The sequence below is a fragment of the Rhododendron vialii genome, chromosome 8a (assembly GCF_030253575.1).
Source record: "Rhododendron vialii isolate Sample 1 chromosome 8a, ASM3025357v1".
In the NCBI taxonomy this organism is placed as follows: domain Eukaryota; kingdom Viridiplantae; phylum Streptophyta; class Magnoliopsida; order Ericales; family Ericaceae; genus Rhododendron; species Rhododendron vialii.
The window spans coordinates 22,734,636-22,755,612 of record NC_080564.1 but is presented as its reverse complement, the minus strand read 5'-3'; the positions used below and the strand labels follow the sequence as shown (position 1 = coordinate 22,755,612).

The 20,977-nt window shown below is 38.6% G+C and overlaps 1 protein-coding gene and 1 long non-coding RNA gene across 4 annotated transcripts; one reads left to right on the top strand and one right to left on the bottom strand.

Moving 5' to 3' along the window:
- Nucleotides 1-6,646: 6,646 nt before the first annotated feature.
- On the top strand, nucleotides 6,647-19,931 carry LOC131299135 (truncated transcription factor CAULIFLOWER A-like). 2 transcript variants are annotated; one of them, XM_058324730.1, is made up of 9 exons: nucleotides 6,647-6,736; nucleotides 6,774-7,122; nucleotides 16,797-16,875; nucleotides 16,980-17,044; nucleotides 17,632-17,731; nucleotides 17,810-17,851; nucleotides 18,446-18,487; nucleotides 18,584-18,717; nucleotides 19,538-19,931. In XM_058324730.1, exons 2-9 carry the CDS (start codon nucleotides 6,938-6,940, stop codon nucleotides 19,644-19,646), a joined length of 756 nt encoding a protein of 251 aa, XP_058180713.1. In that variant the 5' UTR covers nucleotides 6,647-6,736; nucleotides 6,774-6,937; the 3' UTR covers nucleotides 19,647-19,931. The 2 variants fall into 2 exon arrangements, with proteins under 2 accessions (XP_058180713.1, XP_058180712.1); XM_058324729.1 differs by having other exon boundaries at nucleotides 6,657-6,725; nucleotides 6,758-7,122.
- Nucleotides 8,071-16,790, bottom strand: LOC131299136 (uncharacterized). Of its 2 annotated transcripts, none has more exons than XR_009190634.1 (4): nucleotides 15,983-16,790; nucleotides 15,274-15,325; nucleotides 13,385-13,593; nucleotides 8,071-8,592 (listed from the first exon to the last, which is right to left on the bottom strand). It is a non-coding gene; the product is annotated as an uncharacterized LOC131299136 (long non-coding RNA). The 2 variants fall into 2 exon arrangements; XR_009190633.1 differs by having other exon boundaries at nucleotides 8,071-8,544.
- Nucleotides 19,932-20,977: the final 1,046 nt, after the last annotated feature.

Here is a 20,977-nt window from a genome sequence, read left to right as displayed (position 1 = left end):
GAATGATTGGATCAAGCACTTACACGTATTGGATTGAGCTAATTTTTTCATGGTCCAACTAAAAGTATTGAACGACTTAAATCATTCATGCAAGATTCAGAGTGAGTTCCGCGTGCCTATCGATACCCCATCGGTTGGGGGTTGGTGGGTGCAAGTAGCTTTTTCGCTTAAAAAGGGAAAATGTCAAGGATTTTTGAATGAGTTTCCCTTCTCTTTTTTTAATAACAAATGGAAAATACTAATATAGAATTAAAAAATTCTGAAGAAATGGGAAAATATTGTAATCATAGTGGTGGTAAACGTGAAGGAAGGACATGTCCCTTCCATGTTTGGACACGCATGTTTTGGCAGGCTTTTTTTTACCAGATTAGGCCAATCAGGCAGACAAAATGTCCAAATGGTAAGGCCAACCAATACCAACTTGGGCTGGGGCATGCAGCTGGGCTAAGGTGCTCACACGAGAAACCTCATAAATCACAGCGTGCGAAACTAAAACCATTAAGGAAAGGAAAGGAAATGATAGGCCAGGCCCCCCACATTTTTGCAATTATGTCCTTACTCTCACTTTTGTGATAATTCTGTGCCTTCTATGATAGTACTAAATAAAAATGTCACCCAGTTGAAAAGACAGGACAAAGCCTTTTCTTTCTTTTTTTTTTTTTTTTGTTTAAACAGAAAAAAGTGCTTCTTGGGAAATACTAGACTTCCATTTTGGAAAATATTACTCCCTCCGTCCCTTTTTTTGTGTCCAGTATACCATTTTGGGTTGTTCCTTAATAAGAGTCCATTTTATAAAGTTAAGGGGGTAAGAGTTGGTGTATTGTCTATTTTGTCCCTAAAAGTAGATTTTATTTTGAAAAGTTAGTGAGTAAAAGTGTAATGATGATGGGTAAGTAGGGAAAGTGAAGGAAAAAGTTGATGTGAAATGTGTAATGATTATGTATTTTTAATAAGTTGGAGTTACGAAGTAGGACACTTAAAAAGGGACGGAGGGAGTAATGTTTTGGGGCAATGAGAATAGGAGTACATTCAAATCCAAGCATCTTTTTTGAATTGATAAAAACGACCATTTTTCTTTTTTATACTTTTAATAAATTGTCAAGCTGATAACCACCTTTCCTCGTGATAATCTTAGACAGTGATCAATAAAAAAAGATGATTGCAAGATATCTATAAAGAAATAAATCTTAAATTCGATTACAAGATTAATTCAGACATTTTATATGAAAAATTACCACTTTTCCTTAATCTGAAACAAAATAAGTAACACGTTAATTTTGTTGCTGTGAAGTTAAGGCCTCAACAAAAATGAACTTTTAGAAAAGGAACGTAATTTCAAACTCAAAAATAATATGTTTACGCAAATAATTTTTCTACCAATATGAATCTTGGTTGATAGATCTCATTGAGATCTTTTAAATGGTGCAAAAAAAAATTAAAAAATTATTTTTCATTTCTATTATATTTAAGCTTGAAATTACCTTCTTTTTCACTTTTTGAAAAAGAAGGTTTAAAATGAAAACGGAACGGAACCTAAATATGAGTACTCCTTTGGACGTAGAAAGAATAAATTAAATTGTGTGTCGAATTCTCTAAAATAAATCATACATCGAATTAGATGATGAACCAATTTATAAAAGTAAACTGACATTGAAATACACCATCACGTATAAATACTGTAAGGCACTACAAACTAGATTTTTTCTTATCTTCATTAATGGAAGACAACGTAGAATATGAGCTGAAAAATGATCACTGTATCCAACTCACTGTCATTTTCTTTATGAAATTTCTTATTTTTTCTATGGTATGACAGTTAGGAGTATTCAAGTCGGCTTATGCGTATCTCAACTAATTTTCGATTGATCCGATTAAGGACAAGTCATCCACGTCTAGACTAGGTAGTAATTCACAAAAAAACTTTTAGGTCCGTTACTAAAGAAGGTGGATATCTAATCGTAATACTAATAAGTTGTGGATGCTCTACTTTGGATCCCCTAAAGCCAACCACTTTCGAATCACCATTTATTTTTATTTTTTTTTATGAACACTGCTATTGGTATTTGGTACCAACCAATAGCATATCGATGTGGCACGAACGGGCACGCGGAGCCCACTTCGAGTCTCGCATGGATGAATATTCGAAATCTAAATAAAAAAAATTCGCTAAAAAAATGAAAGATTGGATCGAACACTTACACATATCGGATTGAGCTAAATTTTTCAAAAGTTCACTCGTTTTTTTTTTTTTTTAAATTATTGAACGACTCGGATAAACCGTAAATGACCCGAAGTGAGCCCCTTGTGCCCGTCGGTATCCCATCGATAGGGGGGTGGTCGGTCTCCTTAGCTTTACAATTTTTTTACTTCGTCTCAAAAGAGTTCATTGCTATATAAATCATTTCTTTGAAATTTGATTCACGAACTTGAACTTGATTTTCATTTTCAGTCCTGGCCTTCAACTCGAGATATGAATGAAAGCGTAAAGAACGGTCAGGACTGTCATGGACAGCTTATGTGTATTTCAACTATTTTTCCTTTGATCTGATCAAAAATTGGTCATTTACGTCGGAACTAAGAAATTTACAAGAAATTTCTCTCTTTCAACTTGGCCTTAAGAATTAGGGGTGTACACGGTTCGGATTGATCCGGTTCTCTAGAAAACCAGTAACCGAACCATTTCAAACGGTTCTAGAAAATTGAGAACCAGAACCTAACCAGTATATGTATGGAACCTAACCAGAACCAAACTGCAAGACCGGTCCGGTTTTGGTCCGGTTCCGATTCTATCCAATAAGCATCCAAAAACTTATTCACAAAATATGAACTCATAAAATTAAAGAAATAACAAGATAATCTGTTGGAATAAGAAAGGAAGGAAGAAAATAAAAGTTTTCCTAATAAATGAAATTTCATCTCTAAATAAATTAAGTTTAGCAAGGAAAATATTAACCTACCAAATTCAAATACTTATTTAATTACACACACATATGTATATCTATATTATTTTAGTTTTAAACGGTCCGGTTCGGTTTTAACTACGGTTCATTAATTGAGAACCAATAACCGAACCAAAATTAATGGTTCTTATTTTTTTGGAAGCATAACCTGACCGTAGATCCGCAGAACCTGACCAAATAAGACGGTTCGATCCGGATCAGATCGATTTTACGGTTCGAGCGATTTTCTTGAACACCCCTATTAAGAATCTTCAAGTTTCAAATTCAAAATATTTGAGTTTACGGTTCATCTCTATTATTGTCACTCCAACTATCCCTTTTAGGTTGAAGCGTGAAGAAGTTGCTTTACAAATAGAGATACCTATAACTTGTACGGATATCAGTACAGTGTTTCTTTACTTATGAAAGATGGTATTAAGCATATTAATTAATTTTGAAAAGAAAACAGAAAATAGAAAGTTCTGGATATCCTCCTTGATAAAAAGAACAAAAAAATAAGCATTACTCAAGTTTTGGATGAAAAAGTCACTTTTGTCACTATTCAATTTTTTTTTCGCATTTGTTAGTTGTGTATCGAAATTTTATAAATTATTGATTCGTCTCGATAAGTAGAATAAGAAAATAAAAAATTCTGATCGAAACTCATAATTCTTTTGAATAAAGACAAAAAAATAAAAAAATAGGCTTATTTTCGTCTTTATTCAAACAAATAAAAGTTTCGATCTTAAATTTTTACTTTTCCAATTTCTCTTGTCGAGGTGAATCAATAATCCAGAAAATGTTAACGCAAAACTAACAAATGCAAAAAAATAAAAATAAAGACAAAATAATACTAAGTCGCTTTGACTTATTTATCCAAAATCAGCCTTAGCACGGAGAAGGGCAGCCCACGGAGAAGGGCAGCCCGCGTATCGGCTTAGTGTGGATCGGTCCGGTTTTCAATCCTATCCGCTCGCAGCGGATTGTCGTTTTCTTCATCCGCCAACCGTCGGTGAGTATTGTTTGGTCTGTTTAGTTTGGATGCGGTTTGGACGGATCGGTTTAGGCAATTTCGGCGGATTTGAAGACGCAATATATATACACACACACACACACACACACACACGTATATCGGGGCGGTTCCAGTGACAACTAATTAAACATCTAAAAAAATACCTCATAGTCCCCGATCAAATTTTAATGATCCGAGCCTCCCAATATGATCAAATAGTGATAGTGATTTTAAGGGTACCCGCGAGAAATCAGCAAAAAAAAAAAAGACTAGGAAGGGCTTGATTTGAGCAATTTTTAGCTTAGATTTGATGAACGATTCAATTAAAAACTGGTCAAAACAAGCACTTCCCAATCATATTTTTTGCTAATTTCTCGCAAGCACCCTTAAAATCACATTCTGTACACATTGAACGGTTTGGATCAAAATTTGATCGGGAACTATGAGATTGAGATTTGGGGTATTTTTTTAGATGTTTAATTGGTTGTCCGTGGAACCGCCCCGTATATATATACAAGGCAATTCTGGGGACTTTTAAAAAAACCTCTAAAATATATACACACACACCAACCGTATTCGCAAGAATCAATTTTTTTAGATCTGTATCTGTTCATAGCATGCCTCGATTTGGTCCAAATTGAACGGTTCAGTTCACAGAGTAAGGGCTCATTCAGCTGCCATTTGTCTTATTTTGTTCTTATTCAAATTTTTTCGCATTTATTAGTTTTTCGTCGATTTTTTGAGAATTCTTGCTTTGTCATGACGAGAGGAATTTAAAAGTAAAAAATTACGATCAAAATCTAATTTTTTTTGAATAAACACGAAATAAGTCAATAAGATAATTTTTTCGTCTTTATTAAGAAAATAGATTTTGATAGTAATTTTTTACTTTTTATATTTCTCTCATCATGACAAAACAATAATTCTCAAAAAATTGACGAAAAATTAACAAATACAAAAAAATTTGAATAAAAATAAAAAAATAAATCAAATAACTTATTTAGCCGAATAACTTATTTACCCGAATTTAGCCCCAAGAGTTAAAAACTGGAAGTGGAATGGACTCCTTACTTTTTTTTGAACAGAAATGGACTCCTTACTTGGAATAGGCTGACAATATGCCAGCGACAGACACGGTACCAGCGGAGTAATTATTCAGTGCAGTTCCACTATGAGTACCGACCCCTTGTGCATCGATGATGCCCAAATCGGTCCGGATCCATATAAAGTATCAGAACCATTCAATAGTTTTACAATATTTTTTGAAAGGTTCTAAAAAAATCAGTTTCATTCCGATTATTGTAAATACTTAATCTTAAGTTTCAAATTTTTATTTAGAATTCATGATCCACCTACTAAATAAAAAATTGGAATATCTGATTAAGATTTTACAGTTATCAAATTAAATTAATTTTTTATAAGTCCAATCAAAAAATTAATTTTAAAATTAATGAATGAATCGGATCACTTATATGGAACACGAACGTGAGTTCGACACACCAACTGGGGCACCACCTGTGCGCAAGGGATCGGTACCCACAGAATTATTATTATTTTTTTTGATCCGCACCCACAGAATTATTCAGTGCTTCAGAGGTAACACTCTTCTCCACAAATTCACGACCCTAACCCGAAAGTTTTGCCCTTCCCCCGAACCCGCCACAAACCCCGACCTAAATTGCCCCGCCCCACTCTGCTCCTACTTTTTTTTTTTTCCATTGGAAAAATATGTTCTAGACTCTAAAATAACAAGAAAAGTTCACGAAATAAATATTACAATTTAGTCAAAATCTACTATTTAAAAGTAAAATGGAAGAAATAGTTAATATTTTATGTGGTATTTTAGTCGTAAGGGTAAAAATAGATTTTTATGCATAAAACAATTTCGTAGCGAGTACCGAAATGGGATAATGTCTACCCGAACCCAAACCCAAACCAAATCCGACCGAATTTCTTCAATTCTCCTCGACCTGACTTGATACCCAAAAAATTCAACACAAACATGCCCCAATTGGGGGTGGGGTGTATTGGGAGATGTTGTCAAGCAGAGGTGTTTGACAGCAGTACCAAACGGCCGAAACTGACCGTGCATTTCGGAAATCGACTGCTTAAATCTTGATCGAGGAATGAACGTTTCAAATTTATATTTGCTAATATTCAATCCAAACCATCTATACTAAGATGAACGACCGGATACTGCTCGACACTCCACTTGACAGGGAAGCAAGGTTAGGACAGGGGGTCTAAAGGCGGTGACCGTCACGACAAAAATTTTAAAAAATACAATTATTATATGTAAAAAAAAAATTTATGCCAAACTTATATAGTCTCGCCACCACAAAATTTTTTTAGTATACATTTTACTACTTCTAGAGTAAAATTCCGATTCCGTCGTTACATGGAATGAAAGTGCTCGGTAGCATCTCGGTTCCATCTCTATCAACGAAGCATTAGTAGTAAATTTTACAACTCAGTGGGAGTAACGTCAGCGGGCCCCACCCCGCATCTGGCTGTTCACTTCCGAAAAAACAAAAAACCGTGGCCTCACGCGCCTATAAACTGAGCAACAGTACCCGTCCTCCAATCAGAATTCGACAACGCTTTTTGACGAAACCACCCCGGTTTTCCAATACCGCTCATCCCCCCATCTGAACGTATATAGAGCCTTTTGCCCATTATTTCGTCCCCTTCCTCACACAAACTCCAGTTTCCTCCCATACAAATGAGCAAACAACAATTTAGATAGAGAGAGAGAGAGTGATAATATTATATTTGTAAAGAGCTAGTGAGAGAGAGAGAGAGAGAGAGAGAGAGAGAGAGAGAGAGAGAGAGAGAGAGAGAGAGAAACACCAGTACTACTGTTGTATACACCATTCCTCTCTGTAGACTTTCTATTCTCTCTCATTGACTCGGAGGCACCTGAAGTCTCCGGAGTGTTTGGAGATTTAGTCTAGAAAAAAAAACACATAAAGAGGAGAGAGAGGGAATGGGGAGGGGAAGAGTGCAACTGAAGAGGATAGAGAACAAGATAAACCGGCAGGTGACTTTCTCGAAACGGCGGTCCGGGCTTCTGAAGAAGGCGCACGAGATCTCGGTGCTTTGCGATGCGGAGGTGGCTCTCATGATCTTCTCCACCAAAGGCAAGCTCTTCGAGTACGCCACTGATTCCTGGTTAGTCATCATCTACCAATCCCTAAATGGCTGAAACCATGATCGTTTTTTCTTCTATTATCGTTCTTTTCCGATTATTTCTTTTTCCTTTTTTTTTTTTTCTTCCTATTATTTGCTTTGCTGATTCCAATTTTTTCAATGATATTATAGCTACTGCTATATTGCTTTTTGGTTCGTGGGTTTCTTTTGTCCCTCGTCCAATTTAATTAGTTTCTCTCGATTTATCGAACTATTGTGTTTCTTTCGTTGCTAGGAATGAATTTTTGGAACGCTTTATTGCGTTTTTCATGCAAAAAGCTAAATATAGTAAATAAATGGAGATGCTATTGCTTTTACTATTTTGGCAAAAATCTGCATACACATAGTATTGCTACATAAATGCGGTTGACGGAGATGTACGTATTAATCCCATTTGGTATGGCGTACAATACTCGTACGCATAGTATTAATCCCATTTGGTATGTAGGGGAATTGGAAAATTGAACTTCTGATTGGAGGAGCATTCCAGTTTAAGGGAGAATAGTAGCGCCACCAGTGTCTCTGTGGCACTGTCATTTAAAATACTCCTAGATTTGCTCTTTAAGGAATTTTTGCTTTTTCCTCATCTCTCTCTCTCTCTCTCTCTCTCTCTCTCAAAGCCGTATTTTTTCCCCCTTTTCTGACGTCTGGACTTCCGAATATCTGGATTCATTCATACTCGATCATTTTTGATCCTAAAACTTTGATCGGTTTATATTTTCATTTTTGGATTTTCTTTATACTCCGTATTGGACTATCGTTGGCTTTAGCTTATAAAAATAGTGCACCTGGGATTATTTTTCTTCGAAGTAAAAATTACTAGGAGCCATGGCAAACCTGTTGATCAGCAGTTCTCATGAGTATTGAAAGCTGGGTAGTTTGTAGAAGTTGAATCAATTATTACAAGTACATCTGAAGAACTATGTGATATTCACTTGGTGAGTATATGAACAATTCATTGAATGAGTATGATCGATCAAGTCTCAAGTCCCAACTCACATAGTTTTATGTTGGGAATTAGTTTTCTCCAGCTCAAACATACTGAGAAATCACACTCAACCGAATTCTTGTTACCACAAGAAGTACAAAATTACAAGCCCACTTCTCTCACCAGCCCTCTTTCTCACACACAATTTTTCTCTCCCTTCCCCCTTCTCTCTCTTCTCTCGCACTCAATTTATCCAAAAACCAAACAAAATATTACAACGTACACAAGAAGTTAACTCTCATCAGCTCATCTCCCAGCTGCCTAATTAACCTATTGAATTTTCAGCTATTGGTCATTTGCTGGCTTGAATCCCTGTGAGAACCGTTTTCCTCTGGTCCTACACTTTTTGTTTGAGTTGATTGCCTTTTGCCGCCACCAATTAGATAGAATGATATCCCCTAATCAACTTCAATATTCTGCACATGAACAAACCCGTTAGAGACATCCCGGTCTGGTTGGTTGACCTGAAATGTCCTCCAACGATCAAGTTGGTATCCAGAAGATCAGAAAAAATCAACTTTATCTCATAAAATATAGTACTACTATGTTTTCTTTTTTCACTTACCTCTTCCTCAAGTTTCTTCTCCTATTTATATCATTTTTTAATATTCCCCAAAATGCTAACTTTTCATCTTCTCCGGAGGATTTGCCGTCTCTTCTTGGGCAACTGAATCCTGTCGATAATCTTCAAATTTTGTTCCTGAAGTCATTGGCTAAGTGGTTGGTCTTCGGATAACCTTTTGCGGATGATGTCTTCGTCGGGCAGTGTCTTAGTCGGGCGACCGAACTGTCTTGTCACTTCACATCTATGTCTAATCTTTTCGCCACCCTAGTATGTAGATCCTAACCTTGTTATTGTGTAGTCTGGTCATCCGTACTCAATGTCTATTCCAAGTAAAAGATCTATTATCCAAAGGTCCCTCTTGCTCATTTTTTTCCATAAATAGGAAAACTCATCCTCTTGTTTCCTCATTCTTTCCACAAATAGTTGGATGGTGTTGGCCAAACATCTCATTTTGTCTTTTTAGTCATCCTTTCCTTTGCGGTGTTCCAGAGTGCCTTTGTTCTTTAAATCAGCTCTGCTCTCGCTGGTCGGCATGGTGGGTTTTGGGAGTACAAGGATCTGAGTTTGTCGAACAGGGACAAATGGTGCCCTGGGTTCACCAAACAGGGCCACGTGGGCTTAGATTGTACCTTCGACGGCCGATTGGGATGTGGCGGTTGCCTTCCCTTAGTCAATTCCAAGCTAGGAGGGAATGACCTCTCGTGGCTCGGAATTCGTTCCGACGGCGAACCCGGCCGCTGACAAGTCATCCACACGCCCTCTTGGCTTGAGGTCTTCCTTCAGAGCCCTCAGGAATTCTTCTCGGGGCATGGAGCTCTTTGTTGGGCATGGAGCTCTTTGAATGGCTGGAGTGTAACACCCTGTCCTACCTCAGAAGTCTACATGGATGATTTTTAGCATATAAACAAACCTTTTGGGCTACTACTAATACATTGAACTTAAGTTTTTAGGCCATGTGGTATGGTTCGTGGATCAAAATCAAAATATTAGGCTAGTGGTCTGCTTGGGGTGTTACAGGTGGTATTAGAGTCTGCATCAACCGGAAATGTGGAAAAAATCTTGACCCCACACGAAGACGTGTGTTCCTAAGTGGGGAAGATTGTGACGCTCCGTAGCCAGAGAAAAGATCCGGGTTGAGGTCGTGGTGACCCTTGGGCTTGATAGGAGGGAAAAGACCCAAGTAAAGCTATGGTGACCCTAGTCACGAGTCCCACATCACTTGGTGAAGGGTAAGTTGTGAGCTATAAGTAATAGATTATGACCTTACCTTGTACAAGGTCTTTTAAAGCCGCGAGGGCATCAAAATTCATTGGAACTTCACAGTGAAGAGTGCTCACCCTAGAGTAGTTTTGGGATGGGTGACCTACTGGAAAGTCCATGAGCTTAGGCGGCCAAAGCAGACAATATTATATAGGGCATGAGCGCCCTAGTCTACGTGGTGGGGGCTACCTCTAGAAATTTGGTACGAGCCTGATGATGATGATGTGTACACCCTGGTCTACGTGATGGGGGCCACCTCTAGAAGTTTGGTACGATCCTGATGATGATGATATGCTGTACAGAGCTAAGTGTTACACCATGGCCACCAGGGAAAAGGTTGCTCGGCCAATGCAACGAGGATGTTAGCATCATAAGGTGGGGAGATTGTGAGATCCAACCTCCTTAGTCCCACATCGATGGGTAAAGAAAATTAAGAGTAATTTATAATGAACGCCCGCTAGCTAATGTTAACTTGAGGTTAACCTTTTAAGCCACATGATTAGGCGAAGAGTTTGTAGGGCAGCTGGTGCGGGTCGTTACAAGTGGTATTAGAGCAATCCTTGTACACGACCATGTGGGCCTTGGACTTTGGTTTGATTTGGTTTGATGATTTTAGTGCTCAATCCCTCGCGAGGGCGCGATGCTTTAAAGTTAGGAAGATTGTAACACCTTGTCCACACATCGAAAGTCTACATGGATGATCTTGAACATATAACAAATCTTGTAGGCTACTACTAATACCTTGGACTTAAGCTTTTAAGCCATGTAGTGTGTCTTGTGGATCAAAATCAAAGTACTAGGCCAGTAGTTTGCTTAAGGCATTACATGGAGCCTCACTATTTCGAGTGCCATCTTCGGCTGAAATAGAGCCCTGTCGCTCGGAGGGAGCCTGAGGTTCACTGTCGACTTTGAACTTGTGGATCTGAGGAACTTGAATGACTGCGCGTCATTTGTTGGCTTGCTTTTCGGTGCATGACTCATGCCAAGGGTGTTCCCTAGTGTGAGTCCTTTTCTCTTTGTAACAACTGTTTTTCTTCCTTTGTGACCTTGTTTCTGTACTTGGCTGTCCGTTTGATCGGCTAAAAAGTGTGTAATTACATCATTCGATCAGTCAAATCCATTACCCTTGATCCTCGTTTCTCTTTCCTAAATGTTCTTTGGCGTTTAACCTTGGGAGGACATGTGGAAAAACACATGTCCTCTTGACTTTTCCATGCTGATTAAGCTGAGCGTCTGGACTTTTTCACTTTAAAAATTTTGGCCTACCATAATTGCCCCCTAGCTCGTGGTTGATTTGTCCCCTCGGGGACGATTGAAGTCAAAAGCTAGTCGTATAGAAAGTTTATATTCCCTAGGGGTTCCGCGTCTTATTTGAACTTTGATGTCGTAAGCCTATTTCATTGCGCATTAAATGTGATTCAACGCGCACGCTTGTTTCTGCATGTTCTTCAGCCGAAGCGACGCTTCTGACGGTTGCCATTCCCTAAAATCCTTCTAGCGGTTTTATTTGGGTATTTAAAAGGCGTTTGAGGCTTTCATTACCCCATTTTGTATTATCAGCACCCCAAACTTTTTTAGAGAGAAGAGGAGCGATCGTAGAGTACCAATGTCGAAGGATTTGAAGCGAATGGTGGCTGCATCACTAGGTTTCATGCTTTGTACAACTTTCCTAACAATTGATGTGCAAGTCGATTTGGTGGAGACGAGGGAAATCGTCGTTCGTTGGACAGAACGATGACTCGATCATCATCTCTCTCATTGTGCACGATAGTGGAGGGTGGTGTTAGGTTTTCGATTTCTCTGTTGTTGCGACAAGCACTCTGCTTCTGCAGTCTCTCCCTCCCCGATAGGTAAACGTGAATTTTTTTCGCATAGTTTTTGGAACGGCTGTTCTGAACAAGATATTAGGATAAGTCTTGGGGTTGCTGTGTTTCGCCATTGTTAGTCGTTAGTCTTGTCCAATCGCGCGAGCGCGGAGGACGATGGGGAAAACCTGGAGATTCCTCCTCCTCCTGACCCTTCCTCGGAAGTCGGAGGTAACCCAGCCGTCGAGATTATCAGCGCCGAGAAATCCGTCGGCGAGGAAATTGGATCCGTCGCTGAAGGGTCTTCATCTCACCAGAGCGATCCTGACCAGGAGGGAGTGTGCTCTAACCCTCCCCCCCTTTATAAACCAGCGAAGTGGTGGCTTGAGGGCTTGTGAAAAGCATCACATCGTACAACTGCTTCCTACTTCTGGCAAAAGCCCCGATGACATTTATGTGCGCATTTCGGGGAATTGGGAGTTCACTACTGGTCAGCAAGGCCTTGGAAGGATTGAATGACATTGAGTGGGGAAGAAAAGGACAGCACGTTGGAGGTTTTGAGCAAGATGAAAATAGACAATAGATTAAAAAATAATAATAAGGAACATGCCCGACAGAAGCAATAATGATATCCAGAGATGAAAAAACATCACCCATAATGTCATTGGCACCTAAACCCAGAAACAATAGAGGAAGGAAAAAAATGGCAATCACTGGTCATATTGTCATTAGCACCTAAATCTAGAACCTAAGTAGTTTTCTTAGAACGTGAAAGACAATTAATGGGAGCGCCTGAAACCAGTGTAGCAGTGGGAGTCGGAGATATGCCCTGAGCTCGGGCAGTAAGAGTGCCAAACTGCTCCTGTAAGTTGTCCAATCCAAGTCTGAAGGCGACTAAAATCCTATAGGGCAAAAGACCCAAAGAGGTAGCAGTGCAAGAAGAGCCAAAAGTGCTTGAAGAGCCATTCCAAGTAAAGTGTTGCTTCAACTCGCGGTAGAGTTGAAGCAGTGGGCCTTAACATGCCCACTTTGACCACATTAATGACAACAATTTTCCCAACTGGAGTATGGGAGCTAGAACTAGCAACGAATGCCATCTAATCAGTCATGGCAGAAGACTTAGAGGCGGGGAGAGGACCCGATAGTTGTACCATGCAACGACGGTGCTCCTCACTAATCACTATCAATAGTAACAAAAATCTCATACAATATGGCATGGGGGAGGTGTTGACAAATCTGAATTTGAAGGGATTCAAACTCAGGTTCCAAACCGATAAAAAATTGGTATATGTGCTAACAATTGAGTCGTTTAACCACAATAGCGGCTATATCATCCGGAATGTCACTCAAGGGCTCATATTGAGCCAACTCCTCCAAACGAGACTATAAATACCCTAAAAAATCTGCTACCGATAGTTTTAATATCTCCTAAGATGCATGATGGATCTCCTTATATCGCCCACAAATATGGACATCATTGCAGGCATAAGCAAACATCTGTCTCAAGGCAACTTATCAAAAAAAAAAATCTGTCTCAAGGCAGCCCACCAATAAGGAACTGTGTCACAATGTATGAACATGGTGTAGACATGGTCATGAGGTCATCTATAGAGTTTTAGAACTAACCCAAAATAGTGCAGTTGTCAATATCCCATCAAGCACGTTTGGGATCCTTGGCTGCTGGTTGTTGTTTAGTCTCAAGAAGCCGACCAAATTTGCCTTTACCGCCAAGAAATAGATGAAGAGAGCGACCCCATGACCCAAAATTCTTACCATTCAATAGAACACTCATAAACCAGTGAGCAGGTGATGCTGGGAAGCATATAACTGCGAAACTATTTGCAGGAAAACAGGAACAAGTCAGAGCTAGAGATAGTCTCCCTACGAACAAACCATATTGAGATAAATCTCATTTTTTAGTAATCAATAACAACCAAGTTCTGCCATAGGCCTTACAATGATACTTATAGGGCCAAAGAAACCCTAGACCAACTAGGAAAGTAATAAACTTGCTAATCAAACCGAAATCAAAGAAATTACAAAATGTACCAAAAATGAAAATTCGGAAATAAACTGCAGAATCAAAATACTAAACGAATAAAGAAAATTGCCAAAACAAATGGCAACCAAAATGGAGTTTCCTACTAGAAGTTATAAGCAAATCAGTTATTTCCTAATTAAGATGGTAAATTAGATGAATCAAAGGCCTAAACAATGGAATTGGGCAGAAAACCTTCGGGCCTCATGGTTCTATAGAACAATGGGTCTTGATTATTGGGCTGTTTTGCTTCAACCATAGGACTTCAGGGCCGTTTCGCTAACGTTGAGTCGCACACCTACTAGTGCCTCTTGGGCCTCAAACGGTCTAGATGATCAAGGAATGTGGATGCGACCCACTCTACATCGGCAAGCAAATGGTGAGACAGGGAAAAACAGATTGGGTATATTGGAGGTAGCAGTTATGGGTTCAATTGACGATAGTGTATTGAAGAAAAATATGAAAGACGAGATGTGTGACGACAAACAGGAAGAGTTCAAAATTTCTGGCCATAATGTGGTAAAATATGCATAAATCCTCATTGGACATTGGGTGTGGAGAGGTTTAGGTGATGCAGGTTAGGTAAATATGGAGAAGATTCCAATCCGCAAGAACTAGCAAAAGCACGCATATCAATACGCAAAAGCTGTTGAAGAATGGATGACTCCGCAAATGAATACGTTTCACAAGATTTACACACATTGAAGAGATGGCCGTGAAAATTCTTGCTATGGAAGGTGGGGGATTTCAAGAAGACAATGCTGCATCAAAACCCTCATCGAAAAAGCTTTTCAAGAAAAAGGACACCAACTCAACAATGGACTTGTTTTCTACAGTTATCAGAGTTCTGGTATTCTTTCAATGTTCATCCAAAATAGTGCTGTGATTAAACGAAGGTTTAATGGAGGAGCGGTTGAAAAATGATGATAATTATTGCAGTATGTAGTGAGAAAGTGCGCGATACTGTGAGCTTTTCAGTCAAGAACTTTGGTCCTATATTTATGGATGTAACAAAGCCATTTGGATTATGACAATGCGATGATGTTACAAAAGAAAAAAAGAACATCATAATGAGTTAGGCATGAGTGATGAGAATGGGTGCATGATAGGTCAGAGAGAGCGACCTTATGATATCGATACCACTTAGGGTGCCTGGCCTACACCCCTCCCTTACTTCCGTATGTCACTAGCCTATTTACCGTCCCCTAGGACTCGGGACACCATACGAACATAACATAGAAACATAAGCCTGGGCAATTCTTAGCATTAAAGTTCCAAAGTCATATTCCATGGTCTATATCCAGCCACAATAAAACACACGTGAATAGGCCACTTTCTGATAATTCACGGTTTGCTAAAAATAACAAGTTTCATGGATAACTACCTGATTCACATTTTTCAGCATTTGAAAGCAAATAGCATTTCACATCAAAACGTATAGATAAAATGCATGTAACCAAGGTATTGCGTAACTCACCTAACGAAGTGTCTAGCTCATTACGCTTGCGGTTTATCCATTGAACTTGTACCTATGTAGAAACGCACTGATTATCACTAATCCGAAAATATTGGTAAGTAATTAGTCTCAATTAGGACACCCCATTAGGAGTTATAACAGTACTAGCTTGTGGGTTCGGAATATGACCTTTTGAGACTTCGATTGAGGGTTAATAGAACATCACCATATCAGCCAAAGGGGTATTTATGAAGGTTAGGGGACTGTACAGTCACAATTTAAAGAGTTGGGGCAATCTTAGAATTCCAATTGGCCACACTACATCTTTTCCATAGTTAAGGGGCTGAGTATAGATATTCCATGACCCAAATTGAACAATCTGGGTTTGGTTTGAGAGTTCGCCGGTGTCCACGGGCAGTGACGGAATGGCCAAATTGGGTTCTTAAGAATCTATTTTGCGAGTCAATTCACTGGTAGGATAAACCGTGGTGGCGAGTCCTGGTTTCCGAAATCATTCACGGAAAAGAGGAATTATTGATTTCGAGTAATCGGTGAGATAGAGAGCTCAAAGAGAGGTGCGGTGGAGAGCCAAAGGGAAATGGACAGCCGGTTTCCGGCTTTGTGCACGATGTAAAAATTCTGTGCATGGTGTGTTTGTGATATACAAAACATGTACATATTCATACTACTCATGTTATATAAATTTGAGAGAGTTGGGGAGAGAGATTACCAAGAGAGAGGAAGAGAATCTGGCGAGGAAAGTTTTCCCGGCAAGCGGCGAGATGTCGATGTAATCCCAGAAGTTGAATTTATTCTAGTTGCTTTTGTTTTGTTTTGTAAGGTCAATTAAATAGACTATATATAACGGTTGTGTTAGGCTGAAACAGGTGAGGATACTCTGCTCTCTTTCTTTCCACGACACATGTAAATTCTTCTTAACCTCGTCGCAAATTCTGTTTGAACGCGTTCAGATTTCGGTCTCCGAAAAATCTCAGAAATTCAACATAGACTAATAAAAATACGAGGATTATTGTGGTGGTGTCCGATTTTAAAGGAAAGATTCCAACGTCGCGTAACTCATACCGTGTATTAGATGTAACTCAATTGTCTCATACTCCAGTAGTTACAAAATTAAATTGGGATTCACATGTTTATTTGGACCACGATACACCTCGCGTAGCCTAATTTACTATTAGAATTAAATTAAAGTGTCGAGTTCCTATTTGGACCATGTGGCTAAAATTTCAAAAGTCAGGATTTTACATTGATAATGCTTATGCTTATTCTTGTATCAATCAGGGAGGAAATGGAATTATAGTTTTCATGACAATGCAAGTTAGTTTGCTGCTAAAAGTATGCTACTGTTCTTAGAGTAGTGGTGTGCTTGATTTGGTTGCAATAATTTTCCTGATCAGAAAAGTTGTTAAATACGTACTTTATCCTCTTGATCACATATCATTTGCTGCTGCTTGAAGATTTGGCTTAGATAGTTCTATGCACCACCAACTTCTTAAAAAAAAACTAACTTGGTTTTTCTTTGACAGCATGGAAAGAATCCTTGAACGATATGAGAGATACTCATATGCTGAAAGGCAGCTTGTCGCAACTGATCTTGAATCACAGGTATGCCACTAGTACAGACCATATAAATGTCTAGTTTGACACACTTATTCTCCATCTACTCTTCCATGTTGGTTAAGTGAGACAATATGCCAAAATTTGTCTAGGGAAGCTGGACTCTAGAACATGCAAAGCTCAAGGTCAGGTTGGAGGTTCTCCAAAAAAACCAAAGGTGGCATTCTGTCTTTTGCTCTTCAATTACATGTAGACTTCAATTTGTTTTGCAAAGTAAAAGCCGTGTCTTTTTTCATGTAATGTCTGATATACTACCCACTCAATAACACCATGAAGTGAAAATCCACGTTGCTCACCTAAGCCACCCAAACTTAGCTAAATGTTATCTAATGGCTATTCCTTTTGTTGTAAACTAGTTTTAAGTTGGACCCATTGTCCAAAAATCACATGGTATGTCTTGAGTGACATCACCTCACATGGTTGAGTCACGGCTGAGTCAAATATTCTCTCACCTTCTCAACTCATACCTCCATGTGCTACCAGTTTGCACGTGAGGGAGAGTGTTCCAATGTAGCCCGTACTGCTGACCTAAGCCAATCAAGTTTGGTTAGCATAACCTAGAGGTTAGCCCACCTATTGCCAATTGGTTTAAGGTAGGACCCCACCAAGATATCTCACAAAAAGAATGATTTGTTTTGAAATGTTAAGTATTCTTATTTTGCAAAACACAAAAAGTATAGCTGACAACAAAAAATTGAAGAAGACAAAAACAATCCTAATACTTTTTTTTTATTTTTATTGTAGGCATTTTATGGGTGAAGACCTTGATACCTTGAGTCTCAAAGAGCTTCAGAATTTAGAGCACCAACTTGAGACTGCTCTGAAACATATAAGATCAAAAAAGGTGAACTGAGCGAACTCTTGAGTGTTTTTGTGTGTTTGGTACAAATGCAAATCAAACTCACATTGCTTTTACTTGCAGAACCAACTAATGTTCGAATCCATCTCTGAGCTTCAAAAGAAGGTAAGATCACATTTATGTAGTTTTGCGTAGGTATTCTAATCAACCCATGTTATTCACACATTAGTTATTTAGTTGTTAATTCTACAAAATGATCTGACGATGGTATTTTTGAATGTTTGAACTATATATGGAGTGATTAAGTTTGAAATAAAGAGGTCAGAAATGCTATGTAATTTTCTACACAACTGATGTGGTCTTTTGCAGTCTTTCCATTTAAACTATGACAATTACTGTTGTTTATGTTAATTTAGAAAAAATGGCACTGCCATATCATTGGTGATGAGTTTTTAGTTGCATGTTTGCATCCATTTCATCTTCCGATTACAAAAGGCAACATCTATGAGAATTATGTACAACAGTTCCTTTAATATCCCGTGTCCAGAGAAGTGGGGACTGGGAGGGACCAAAGCGGATCCTTCAATCTCCGTAGAGTTTCCTAGTTGATCGATCTTTACATGAATTGTGTCGAGTGCTAAATTATTGTGATGGTTATTGTTTTGGAAACAGTTTTCCATTACAGCACAAAATTACTGTAGCCCTTCAGAGGATGTATCACTCTGTTCTTAGATATACCTTTGGAATTTCATGTGACAGGATAAAGCATTGCAGGAGCAAAATAACTTGCTTGCAAAGAAGGTGATCGTTAGCATAAACACATCATCTTCATACATTCTATTCATATGAAATATTCCAATTTTCATGCCCTGTATCTAATATTTCAAGCCAAAGTAGATTAAGCAAATCGAGAAGGAGGAGGAGAAGGAAAAAGAGATGGAACAAGCACAAAGGGCGCAAGTGGAGCAGGAAAACAATGACCTGAATTCATCTTCTGTTCTGTCACAGCCATTGCACTCCTTAAACATCAGGTTAGCTCACAGCCCCTCTCTCTCTCTCTCTCACACACACACACACACAGAGTGAGTTATAAAGAACATAGGTAACCTTGTGCAGTTGGTGATCCAAGTGATTCGAATTTTTCAGAGAAAGATCAAATGTGACAAATATAAATCCTAGAGGGAGTCTGACAGACAAACTGAAAAGAAATTAGTCATTTCGCTCAACGTGTTTTGCATGAACATTTGGGGGGAAAAAAAGTTGTACTGAAGTTGTTTAATTGGAAGCTCATCACCTAACAGAAGTACAAACTAGGATTGTAGTACATTCTGCAGTCTACCTTTCTTGAACATTCAGGACATATGGAATACCACGCACATGTTCTGATCTTCATGTAGGAACAATTTGTATCCAGGCAGTGGCGAATCATAGGCTCATGATTTATGTTGTTTTCCAGCAACCCCATCTAGTGTACCCTGCAATGGTTATTTTGCTGTGAATTCCTTCCTAAACAGTAGTAATTTTAGGATCAATGACTTTGCTTTGTTTTCCATTTACATAATTACAAGCTTATTATATCCCTTTTTTCTCCTCCTTTTTGTTCTCGTACTCTTATTGCACCAAGGCTCTCTAAGTTCGTAGCATGTTGTGGGGATTGATGGCATTGGATTAGCTCAATATATAAACTGACTTGTTTGGTGAAAGAAATAGAATTAGTGTTATAAAATAAGTAATTCAATCAATAATAACAAAATATAAAGATCAGTTGCCCCCATTCAACCAGAATTATGGCTCACAACTGATTCCAGGTTATTTATCTTTCATTATATAATGACATTCATTCCCATGCAGTGGCATGTACCAGGCAGCTGCAGGCCATGGAGACAATGATGAAACTCCACTTGAAAATCAAAACAACCCAGTAATGCCACCATGGATGGTTCGTCACATCAATGGTTAAAGGGATGCATGACTTTCTTCTACCTGCAGTTTTGATGTCTCTCTTTATATACACATGTGTGGGGATGTGGTGGTTATGGAACCCCTTTATGTAGTCGAATTCTGAAGAACTGTCTGCTTCAAATTCAAGGGTACGGCAAAGTACTATGTCTTTTGTGTAATGGCTGTAGAGATGGGAAACTCGTTTGGGAATCTGAAGAACAAAAATCAACCCATCTCAATGTATCCTTATATGTAAATATGTTACTCATAATCGTATGGGAGTGTGTTGATTACTCTTTCTTCATGAAACCCACCTCATTGATTTTATGGTACGAGGTGATTGCCTCTGAAGATAAAGGATGAAACGAATGTGTTTGTGATATTTGTGCAGGATATTCCTGAAAGAGTACTAGTCCTTGCTCAGTTATTATGCTTCAGCATCACCTTTTAAAACGTGTACGTAGAAAATGAAACACAAACACTAGTAATTTTTGTACGAAATTGGATACAAGTATAGACAGTGGCTCAATAACTTCTTGAAGTTTACGAACATGATCCGAATTATTTAAACCCAAGTCAGCAGTAGTAACTTGTGTGGGTCTTAATATTTCCCATGTAAACTTCCACTGTGAAGGTGGTATTGTGACTATTGTCATTTTCAAGAAACTTTCAACACAATGTTTTCTTGTGAAATATTGGTACTTTGACCAGGGAAAAATAGAATGGGTACTTTCTAAGAAAATTTCTTGACAAAAAATTTCAAATTCCATCAACAAACAATGTTTTCAATAAAGATTTAGTCAATGTATGCATAAAGCTGATCAAGATTTTAGTAAGAGGAACAGAAAAATTAAGAACCAAATATAGGTCTTTTCTGTGTGTGTGTGTGTGAGAGAGAGAGAGAGAGAGAGAGAGAGAGAGAGCAGCATCAATGTACCCCAAATCTACCAAGTGAACTATGTGTATCAGTGTACGTAACAAGGAGCCTAGTGAATGGCAGTACAACATGTTTGACCAATCAAGGGGAACACCCCTCTTTGGGGTCCAAAATCATCCAGAACTAGAATTTCCTACGAGCTCCTTTTGGAAGTAAGCAATTTTTCTTTCACAATTATGACCTCTCGGACTCTTAAGTGACAACACATCAATCAAGACAGTTTCCCCTTGACAAATAGAAAACAATGGCCTAACATATGCAAATACATTTCAACTCCATTCCATCCTTCAGCCCTATTCTGTACCCAATATGGAAAGTTGAATATATATATATATTTTTTTCAAAGCCTGTTATTGCATACCCATCAAAGGGACAAAAGATGACTCAAAGTTTAATGGTGTGCATGTAGGTTG

What these genes read in the sequence shown, in the direction of transcription:
- LOC131299135 (XM_058324730.1), top strand. Translation starts at nt 6,938, where the DNA reads ATGGGGAGGGGAAGAGTGCAACTGAAGAGGATAGAGAACAAGATAAAC. An exon ending in GAGTACGCCACTGATTCCTG is followed by an intron (nt 7,123 to 16,796) that starts GTTAGTCATCAT and finishes TTTCTTTGACAG; the next exon opens with CATGGAAAGAATCCTTGAAC. An exon ending in ATAACTTGCTTGCAAAGAAG is followed by an intron (nt 18,488 to 18,583) that starts GTGATCGTTAGC and finishes AAGCCAAAGTAG; the next exon opens with ATTAAGCAAATCGAGAAGGA.